At 35.6% G+C, this 11816-nt stretch overlaps 1 protein-coding gene across 1 annotated transcript; it reads left to right on the top strand.

The window, feature by feature from the left end:
* Positions 1-4397: 4397 nt before the first annotated feature.
* On the top strand, positions 4398-8093 carry LOC132300670 (polyol transporter 5-like). Its single transcript, XM_059797851.1, has 3 exons — positions 4398-4673; positions 5050-5412; positions 6795-8093. Exons 1-3 carry the CDS (start codon positions 4523-4525, stop codon positions 7847-7849), a joined length of 1569 nt encoding a protein of 522 aa, XP_059653834.1. The 5' UTR covers positions 4398-4522; the 3' UTR covers positions 7850-8093.
* Positions 8094-11816: the final 3723 nt, after the last annotated feature.

The following is an 11816-nucleotide window of genomic DNA, read 5'->3' as shown; positions in this document are numbered from 1 at the left end:
TGGAATTTGAGTAGACGCGCTCAAATGACAAAACTCTATGAACAAAAAAGAACTAAAATGAGAAAATATGAACAACAGAAGAAACGGCATCAAAAACTAAGTCCCGAGCAGAGAGATATGCTTCAAACAAGTTTGGCGCTAACTAGGGCCGAAAACTCGAAAACTGTAGGGTTCCCGACCGCAAGACAATTCTAAGAGTACACGACTTGACAAAATGTGAAAATGAATCCCTTACGAGGATCCAGGCTCAAAATGAAGTATTTTGCAATAACTTTCGTTAATTGCACAATGACCCTTACAAAAAAGGATAACTGCAAAACTGTCCAGAATGAAAATATCTTCCAAAAGATATTTTCTTAAAAACCCCCCGAAATAAAATATCTCCAAAAGATATTTATGAAAAACACCCCAAGAAATAAAAATGTTTCTGAAGAACTTTGCATCCATGCCCCTATAAACACCAAGAGTAACCAGAGTACTTTCCTACAAAAGTAAAGATACGTATTTCGTGGAAACCACTTAGGATGAAGATACATGAATTCAAAAACCAACTCCAAACATAAAAAGTGAGGTTATGCCAACAAAGTGACAAACGGGGAAAAGACAAAATAGGGAAAAGAACGAAAATTGAATAGTGTCGAAAAATGAAAAATGTGGAAATGACGCGGTCCTTTAAGGAAGTTGTCAATTCAAGGGAAAGAGTCTCGGAAATCACTTCCGAGGGCTCGAGACGACGCTAAATGATGAGTAATCGTACTCAGAAAGGAAAAATCAACGGAAAAAATTTATCTGTAAAAATCTGAGAAAAAGGAAATAAAGGAAAATGATCGAGTTATTACACACGTGGCTCTAGAATCGAGGGGTATCACAGAGGTGTACAAATGCTACACAACCAAAGACATGAGGAGGTAGATTTGGGACGGTTAAGGCAACAATTGCGTTAGTGAGAGCCTGCAATGGTGTCTGGAAGTCGATAGAGCTGGAAGGTATTTGATTAATTAGATATGCTGCAGAGGCAAGTGCTTCTCCCCAATACGATAACGGCATATGAGCTTCTATCAAGGAAGCACGAACAACTTCTAACAAGTGGTGATTTTTTCGCTCTGCAACCCCATTCTACTGGGGTATATTGGAATAAGTGGTTTGATGAATAGTTCAATGTGCTCCCAAATATTGATGAAGGTCAAAACACTGATATTTTCCACCATTGTCATTACGAAGAACCTGAACAGGTGCATTGTAGTGAGTTGCAACCATTTTATGAAACTTTTGAAACAATAAGTTCACTTCACTTTTAGATTTCATCAAGCACAACCAGGTCATCCTAGTACAGTCATCAATAAAAGTAAAAAACCAACGTGATCCACCTAAAGTAATGACTTTGGACGGATTCCAAACATCAGAATGTATAATCATAAAAGGAAGTAGACTTTTATTCAAATATAATGGAAACGAAGCACGGTGGTTCTTTGCTAGTTCACAAACATCACAGCGTAAACTAGAACCATCAAAATTTTTAAATAAACTAGGAAATGATTTTTTCAGATTACCAAAGGAAGCATGCCCTAAACATCGATGCCACAGCCAGATTTCAGATTTTTTTTCTCCCCTTAAGAACCATCCACTGCCGATGCTTGTCATAGCTTGTCGGAACTTTTTGACAACAAGTCTAAATAATACAGCTTCCCTCGCCTAATACCACAACCAATCGTCTACTTTGTTTGGATGTCCTTAAACACACAAAAATCAGGCCAAAAAATTACAACACAAGATAAAGTTGTGGTTATTTAGGAAACTGACAAAAGATTATAAGATAAAGATGGAACAATTAAAACAGAATCTAAATGCAGATATTCAGTGAGTGTCAAAGATCCTTCCCCAATAAATGGGGTCGATGTACCATTAGCAATAGAAATAAATTGTTGTGAGGAGGAATTAAGAAGGGAGACCTATCTAGACTCAAATATCATATAATCTGGAGTACCAGAATCAATTATCCATGCACTATTAACAACAGGTGTAGAAATATTTAAAACCTTACCACCATTATCTCCAGTTACTTCCAACCCCAATGCCTTGTAAGCACCATCATCATTTGTCTTAACAACTACTACAGTGGAGGTCTTCATCGAATTCTTCTTCCAACGACTATGATCCCACCATTCCAGATATTCCATAAGTTCGAAACGACGACTTTTGGTATGACCAGTCTGATTGCAATGGGTGCATTTGTAGGTAGACTTGTTTGCACCTTTGGTGGCTTTAGATTGATTGGGTTTAGTATCTTGCCAGTTTTGCTTAGACCTATTTCGAGCTATCATGACTGATACTTCAAAGTTTTTGGATTCCCCTTTCAAAGTTGCACGACGTACCGCTTCTCGTCAAACCAAAAAGTAGCAGCCTTCCAAGTCTGGAACTGGATCGTTGCGTAGAATTTCTTTATGAACTTGTTCAAAATCACCATCCAATCCAGCAAGAAAGATATGAACCCTTAGTCGCTCGATAGATTTTCGATATGCTTTAATGTCATTTGGATCTCTCATGACCACTTTATCTCGATAGTCCATTTCTTGGAAAACCTCAGTTAGCTCTCCATAATATTCAGATAGAGATTTTCCCTTTTGTTTGGCATTGAAGGCTTTTTGGTTCAAGGCGAAAACTTGTAACTCATCATTCCTATCATAAAAAGCCTTTGATAAAGCACTCCAGATTTCGTGGGCAGTGGGTAAGCGTAAATAACGCTTCATAATTTCTAGAGTCATGGACATTAATAGCCACCGCTTCACTTTCTGATTTTCGGCATACCACTTGTCATAACCATCTTCTGATTCAGCAGGTGGCTTAGTCTTGCCATGAATATAGGAGAGTTTCTCCCTTTCAGCAATATGCATCTCCATCAGTTGGGACCAAACATCATAATTGGATTCAGTAAGACTAATCCCTGCATTAAAAACAGCTTCAGATTGAACAAAAATAGGAACTGATTTCGTTTTAGAGGATTCAATATTTTTTTCACTCTTTTTTTTTTTGATATATATATATAAAGCTGCATCTCTGTTAAGAAAGACAAAAAATAAATAAAAAAAAACTGGATGCGAGGTAGCGGCAGAGAACGATTATGGCTTGCGTCGCGGAGAAAATGACGGTAGTGGCGGATCTGATCTGAGAAGAGCCCACCGCCGACAATAAATCTGGCAGGGACAAACTGGTGCAGCGGCTGGTTCGACTTCGTTGGGGACACGACCAATTGATTAACTGCCAGTGGACAGCGCGATGGGGATGGCTCGCGGCAGTGAGTTTGGAAAGTAGCCGGCGATGGAGACGACCGGCGGTTTTAGGATGGCCGCGAGAGCAGATCCAGCAAGCGAGGTGCAGCGGTTCGTTATGGCAGCGTCGTCGTCGTTTGTAGAGTCGCCGACAGGTAGCAGTGCAGCTATTCACGGCAGATTCAGATCCGGTGATGGCAAATCGCTGGCAGAGGCAAACAGCAGTTCGGCGGCGGCTTGTGATGGGTCCGGTGTATGGATATATGTATGGGTATGTGTATGTGTATGTATGGGTATGTGTATGTATGAGTATAGTTTAATGAATTTAAAATAAAAATAAAAATAAATGTATGGGTATGTGTACGTGTATGGGTATGGTTCAATAAATTTAAGATAAAAATAAAAATAAATTCAAAGAGATTCAAAGTACGATTGCTCTGATACCATCTTAAAATTCAGAGAAAAAATATGAGAATTAAAACTCTATTTATTTAACTAAAATATGTAACTAAATATATAATAATCAGGAAACTAATTACCTATCAATTAGTTCTAAATCAAGAAAAAAATAATTCAATCCTACATGTGTAGGATTTGTATAATTTCAGATTACAATATCCTAATGTCAGTAGCAGAAAATGAGTAGAAGGTTAATTATGTTATTCTAATGACTAAAATAACGACAAACATTTAAGGGATAAAATAATAAAATAACATATTATCATTATCAAATTATACCACCGTCACTGAAAATGTGAAAGTAAATTTTATGTGGAAGTAAATAAAATTATAAAAAGAAGAGATAATCTGTGTGTAATATTGACAAAAACAAAGTTTTTTTTTTCTTATTTGCCTTTTGAATTATCTAGTATTTGTTATGTTAATTGTTTTGTTTGTTTTTTTCAAACTAACGAAATCTGTTGTAAAAACCAAAAAGCTACTAATGAAATCTGGCCTCCGTATGCGACAAGTGCTTACATCTCACATGACGAAAAGAGGTAAACCCACTTCCACACGATTTGTGCATGTGGCCAAATAGCCCTGGGCCCCTGCCTCTGTCCATTCGTATCGCACACCTAGAACTGGCCATGTCCATTTTACCATCCATCATATATATATATATATATATACACACACACACAGTAATAACACATAGTATTCGGATCACTCAACCCTTCGTCTGTTCTTCATAATCTATCTATACCACGCAGAACACAGGTACACTCTCTCACACACACACTGACACACACAGACAGATGGCCAACCTGCAACCTGGGAACAGTGGTCTCACAGACCGACCACAAGTACCTATTCCAGCTTTTGATCCCCCGACGAAACCAAAGAGAAACAAGTTTGCTTTTGCTTGTGCCATTTTAGCTTCAATGAATTCCATCTTATTGGGCTATGGTGAGTTACTATAATAGCTACACAGTTCTTTCTATTTAAGTAGTATTCATCTTTGAGAACCCCTTACTTCAACCGGAACAATTGGTTTGGTATGGTTTTTCAAACGATTGATTTGTTTCGAATTTTTTAATTGTTGAGCTTAGACCTTGGTTCCAAAAACATAAAACCATTCATTAATAATTTGCAATTCTAGGAGACAAAACCAAACCGAATGAAAAGATTGTGTAAAATATTTATATTTTTTAATATAATAGAAAATATAGAATAATAACGGCGTGTCACTTCTCTTTCATAAATTTAATTCAATAATTATCAAATTCGATCTTAAACAAGTAAAAAAAATTTTAATCATTGTTGTAAAATTTATTAATTACAGATATTGGAGTGATGAGTGGAGCAACAATCTACATCAAGAAGGACCTGAAGATCAGCGATACACAAGTGGAAATCCTGGTGGGTATACTGAACCTCTACTCTCTTCTGGGGTCGGCCGCAGCAGGCCGAACCTCGGACTGGATCGGGCGCAGGTACACTATAGTCGTCGCTGCTGCAATCTTCTTCGTCGGCGCACTATTGATGGGTTTCGCCCCAAACTATGCATTTCTCATGTTTGGCCGCTTTGTCGCCGGACTCGGTGTCGGCTACGCTATCTTGATTGCGCCCGTCTACACCGCCGAGATCTCACCGGCTGCTTCCCGGGGCTTCCTCGCATCTTTCCCGGAAGTCTTCATCAACGCTGGTATGAACAATCATGCTCATCATCACAGTACCCTCCTTTGTTAAATTTGTCATTTCTTATTAAATTATTTTTTATTATATTTTTTTTATTTAAATATTAATTATATCATTTATCTTAATTTTATAATCAATATCAATATCATAAAAATAAAAAAATAAATAGATTTATGGCTACTATTTTCTAAAAATAATTAACCTATTATACTCACTTTTAAAAAATCTAGTGTAAAAAAATACATTTTTTTTTTCATACAACATTAATGAAAAATTAATAAATTATGTAAATAAAAAATATCTTCTTTTTTTATGCAATATATTCATAAAAAATTAAGAAATTAGTTAAATTGTTTTAAAATTTTTTACTTAAGATATTTATTTAAATAATTAATTAAAAAAATTAAAGGCAAACTTATGCAAATTGAATGAAGAATGTTTTATCAAATTAATATGAATTTTTTTCATAATTTATTTCAATAAAAAAAATAAATCAAATGTAATTCAATAAGAAAGGGTACTATAGTCATTTAATTAAAAATAGTTAAGGCAATGGGGCTTTTTGCAAGTAAATGTGATAGTTCGAAAGATTTTATGTACAAAAAATATTTTTAGGAAGTTATTTGCAAATTTAAACATAGTTTAGAGAATTTTTTTGTACTTTACCTTAACTTTAACTTTAAGGGTAAAATTGGTAAAATACAAAAATTTCTTGAACTATTGACCAATTAGTAATAAACCCCTTAAACTACAAAAATTACAAAAAATTTATAAACTATACATTTTTGTTAGCGATGACACCGTCTGGCGATCGGCTGGTTGAATCCCACTATTAAAATATCACGTGCGATTATAGGACACAAGATATATAATTTAAAGACCATGGTACTCTCGTAAACATGAAAAGACTCTATTCCTCTTATTGTGACACCCAAACACGACCAAACCCTTATCTTACTGCTGCACCCAACCACAACCAAACCCTTGTCTTATACACCCAAACGAGCCCTTACCCTCTACATACACGCATAATCTTATAATAATTCGTTCTGTTCTTGATTTGGTATTCTATAGTACAGTTTCAGTTGTTAACGTATTTAGTAATGGATGTATTGGATCCAATCATTATAAGATTAAAATTTATATTAAATCAAAAAAAAGAAAAAAAAAAAAAAAAAAAGCACTGCAAGGGTGCTAAAGAGCACAAACCCACATTCTGCAGAAAAAAGGTGCTTTTTCATGTCTACATCAAACTTTAAGGAAATAATTTATTTTTCTTTGACTTTTCAAATAGAATAACTAATATCTGTATTCAAAACAAAACGAATTATTTTACTTTTAAAAAATTTCATGATTTTATACGTAATTTGTTTGTTTTTGTATGGATAGGTATCTTACTTGGATATGTATCTAATTATGCATTTTCCAAGCTCCCAACTCACTTGGGTTGGCGACTCATGCTTGGAATCGGAGCTATTCCATCAGTTTTCCTGGCAATTGGTGTGCTAGCCATGCCCGAGTCACCACGTTGGCTCGTCATGCAGGGTCGACTCGGAGACGCGAAGCGAGTCCTCGACAAAACATCAGACTCGAAAGAAGAGGCTCAGCTCAGACTCAACGACATAAAAGAAGCCGCCGGTATTCCCCAGCACTGGAAAGACGACGTCGTTACTCCCCCAAAACTCAGTCACGGCGAGGCCGTATGGAAAGATTTACTCCTCCATCCTACACCGGCCGTTCGTCATATATTGGTCGCAGCCATCGGCGTACACTTCTTTCAGCAATCATCCGGTATAGACGCCGTCGTTTTGTACAGCCCCAGAATCTTTGAAAAGGCCGGCATCACAAACGACACAGATAAGCTACTTGCGACGATGGCAGTTGGGTTCGTCAAAACAATGTTCATCTTGGTGGCCACTTTTTTCCTGGACCGGACCGGACGGCGACCTTTGCTTCTCACTAGCGTGGCTGGTATGATCGTTTCTTTGATGTTACTAGGTGTGGGTTTAACCATCATCGATCACTCAGACGGTAAGATAACCTGGGCCGTCGCTCTATGCATGATCACCGTGTCATCATTCGTGGCTTTCTTCTCTATCGGGATGGGTCCCATCACCGGTGTGTACACCTCGGAGATATTTCCGTTGAAGCTACGAGCTCAAGGTTTTAGTGTGGGAGTGGGAGTTAATAGGGTGACGAGTGGGGTCATCGCGATGACTTTTATATCTCTATATAAAGCCATCACCATTGGTGGGGCGTTCTTTCTCTTCGCAGGGATCGCGTCAGTGTCTTGGTTCTTCTTTTTTACGTTCCTCCCGGAAACACAGGGTAGAACCCTTGAAGAAATGGAGACATTGTTTGGAGATTTTTTCAAGTGGAGATCAACTGCGAAGAAACTAAAGAATTCGAAGGAGATTTACGGTGACTCTAACGTTAGCATTTAGATTCCGATGGGCACTAAAGTAACAACCAAAGTTAGGTTGAGTAAGGGGTAGTTAGTTTAATGTGCGTTCGTTGTAAGGTCTTGTATGTCATTTAAAGGTATTGTTGGCCCCTTTCTTCATTTTTTGGTTAAAGTGGCCTTTCTTCATGTAAATTATGTAATGATAGTATTTTGAATCAAATAAAGAAAGATCGCAGTGTGGTGGGAGTGGATTTATGAAGAGGTTACAATTTGTTGGTTTTGTATGCCCTAGCTTAACAAATTTAATGGATGGTATGAGACAATATTTTGTGTCTCATAAATGTGGTCTAATGAGATGTTTTATATTCATTTTGTCAATGATGTGTATTGGTCGATTTGGTTTTTAAATCGAGGTGTTCACTTGACTACACAAGTAATTTACATATATACGATGGCGTGTCATATGCGATATGTAAATTGCGAAAATTGTGTTATTATAAATGGTTCATGGATGGACTCTTTATTAATAAAGATATTAACATGATCTATGATGTGGGGCCTAAATTATGGGAGCCAATGTCATGCCCCCAATCCTAAGATTCCTATAGCAAAGAAAGAAAAAGAAAATAAATGAATAAATAATTAAGTGGAAAAAACTGATGTAATTCACCTATACTCTCAATCAAGTATAAATATTCATGACATAATATCTACGAATTTATTATATTATCCCCACGTACTATTCTTTGATCGAAACAAACTATTTAATGACTCAAGTAAACTATCAACAGAAGAAAATAATAATAATAATAATAATAATAATAATTGATGAACCAAGAGGGGGATGAATTGGTTCTACTACAAAAATTTCTTTCATACTTAGTTCAATTTCAATATTATTTAAGGCTCACACAAACATACACAAGTATATAGTGATTTTTACAAGAAAATCTCACTCAACTAGAGATCAAAAATCTTCGTTCTTGGCCACAACTAATGTAAGCTCCATTAGTTGTAATGCAAGTAGATACACACTCGATTGTCTCTCACTTTGCACACACCCTAGCTCACAACAATGCACACAGACACTCCATTTATCCTAAGCAACCTTGCTTGGACCCTGTGAGCTCTCACAGCTCACCAAATACATAGAAATATATGAATAACAATAATACTTAAGTTATTACACAACTTATGAGTGAATGTACAACTTAAAGTATCAACAACAATAACACAACATTATGCATAATCTGTTCTTGCAAGGGTAAAACTGGAATTTTGTACTATCACAAACCTGAAAATGGAACCCTCAACCTTATATCAATATTATACACCTGCTCAGATGATATTCTCAATGATTCAAGCAAGGTATATCAAAGTCTTAGTTCAATAGGGTTAATTATGCAGAAAACCCTAAATCTCAACTTCCACAGCTTTGATTCAACTATAAAAACTTACTCAAATTATAAGAGTTCAACTCACAGCAAGATATCATGCATATATACTAATAACAAATAGCTAAACTAGAAAACAAGGCTTGTGATGAGGTTCGAAACATCAAACTCAACTATAGGAGAAATATGAATATAATCACAAGTCCTGCAGTTATAAAATGGTAAAACAAACTTGCCTCAACCTCTAGAACCCTCTGAAATGGCCTCAATATTGGATTGAACCTTTGGACCTCTCTTTAGCAGCAAAAAGGCCTCTCACAGCCACCTTCATCTTCATCTTCAATGATTCACACACACCATGTATAATTTTGAGTTGAATTAAGCTCTCAAAAGATTGTTAAAACTCAAATATATGTCATTGTCATTGGTGTCTCGAGTGTTTGTCAATATAGCTCAAAGGATGCTCACAAAGTTCTTAATTAAGCTTAGGAGGCTCACCTTCTATAACATCATATATAGGGTACAATGGATTGTAGTCCTACCCTAAAGAGCAAATCCACATGACATCACCTACCAATCATTAGCCAGAGAATGTTATGACATTCTTTCAGTGAAAGGACCACATTGCCCCTTCTACAACTCATTATTTTATCCTCAGCGAGCATGCAAAATGACAACTTATATATATGTATATACCAGTAATATATATCAAGCTAGTTTAACCACTAAGCAATGCATAACAAGCTTCATTTTCTTACACAAGGACCACAGGACACATGTCATAAGGAAGGTCAACAATTGCATTGACCAAAATACCCCTATAAGGGACACTTGTTAATATACACAACTTTCTAAAGCTGCAACTGTAGACACTCGATCAAAATGTAAATAAGAGCAATTCAATATAATGTACTATCTCAAATAAGTGTATTATGATAGGATACAAGTGTGAAAAAACTCAATTGCCCCTAAATAACTCTTAAGCCAATTATCTTCTTCTAAACAAGAGACTCAAACCCTAACTGGCCTGTAATGAGTACAGTCAACACAATGTACCTTTCTTAGTCTATTTGAAAATACTTTATAGGAATGTTGAATGACCATATTGCCCCTATAAATCTCTGCAATGCACTGAGCACTCAAGAATCACTTGAAACTAACTGAAATGGACTTGTGACAGCTTTTTGACATTTAAAAAAGCAAACTCTAATTCAAAGATAGGACCAACAATCTCCCCTTTTTGCCTTTAAATGTCAAAAATCAATTATTGCTTAAATATCTCATAAACATTTAAAATGAAAGCAATATACCATCAAAGCAGTACATATATCATACCAAAGGATGTACAAATCCTTGAATTAGGTTCATTTCTCCTCCTTTTGGCATTAAAAGTCAAAAGGTGAAGGGACCAACAATATAAAGCTCCAGAAAGGTCCGGAAACAACCCTAAGAAGATCTATGAGGGGTAATGTAATGTTTTTTTTTTTTTTTTTTTTTTTTTTTTGGATTTTTTTCTTTTATTTTTTTTTTAATCATTTTGACGCATCTCGATTTACTCGCCATGTGGGTTTCGGTGTTCTCTTTTATTTTATTCCTTATGCTCACTTTATTTTTATATGAGGTGTGTGTGTGTGTATATATATATATATGTAGTTAGCTTTGAGTGAGGAGGGATATTTTAAGGCAAATTAGTGGTTAAAGTTTGTGAGGAGGGCATTATAGTAACTTTGGGGGTTAAGGAATTGACCCATTATTAACCACTCATTGTTAAAAGGATTAGAGGCCACACTTGGGGCCTTATTTCTTCTTCTCATCCGACCACCATTCTCTCTCTCTCTCCACATTTCTCTCTCTCTTTATATTCCACTCTTAAGACTTATATTATGTTGAAAGTGACAAATGGCTGTTATAAAGGGCATTTTGGTCTTTCCACACGGAGCTCAGGTGTGTGACACATTGCAGTGGCCCTATAGTGATATTGTATGTTATATAATTGCATTGCTTGGAGGCTAAGTCTGGATAAGAATACAATTACAGCCTTATCTTAGTAAAGTGTAATTTCTGGTATGCTTAAGGACAAAACAACTAAGGTGGCAAGGTTATATTGGTCCATTCACATGAAGAATGTCAGAACATTCCCTGAGCAATCATTGGCTAAAGATGATATGTGTATATTCTTGTTGAAGGAGGATTAATGTAATACCCCTAATTTCTAAAGGATAGTCCTAGTATTTAATTTATTGTTTTAATTGAATTTTAATTATTTAATTGTTTATTGGCGTGTTTATTTGCATTAAATGACGACTTATATTATGATATGTCCTTTAATAGAATTAATTATTTTTCTTTCATAGTGTTAATTGTTTTCTTTCATAGAATTTATTGTTTCCTTTAAATTAAATTAATTATTACATGGATTAATTATTAATTATGAAAATATAGTTAGGGTTCTGTTCAGGTTTAAGTTATAAGCCGATATAGACTTTAATTAGGATTTTCTGTGGGCCGACCTAGATTCAGTTTAGGGCTTAAATTAAGTTTAGGTTTTGTATAAACCTATAAATATATGTAATAAGACTCTGCCTAGGGTTTTAGAACCCTACTCACGGTTGT

This window comes from Cornus florida, unplaced genomic scaffold (assembly GCF_030987335.1).
Source record: "Cornus florida cultivar Cherokee Brave unplaced genomic scaffold, ASM3098733v1 CherokeeBrave_3.0.0_Hap2_Chr03, whole genome shotgun sequence".
Lineage (NCBI taxonomy): Eukaryota > Viridiplantae > Streptophyta > Magnoliopsida > Cornales > Cornaceae > Cornus > Cornus florida.
Note: the sequence above shows the minus strand (reverse complement) of the source record. Positions and strands in the feature narration are given on the sequence as shown.

Excerpts from the sequence above, each read along its gene's own strand:
- LOC132300670 (XM_059797851.1), top strand. The coding sequence starts at position 4,523 with ATGGCCAACCTGCAACCTGGGAACAGTGGTCTCACAGACCGACCACAA. Across the intron at positions 4,674-5,049 it reads TTCCATCTTATTGGGCTATG|ATATTGGAGTGATGAGTGGA; the intron begins GTGAGTTACTAT and ends TATTAATTACAG. Across the intron at positions 5,413-6,794 it reads GGAAGTCTTCATCAACGCTG|GTATCTTACTTGGATATGTA; the intron begins GTATGAACAATC and ends TTGTATGGATAG.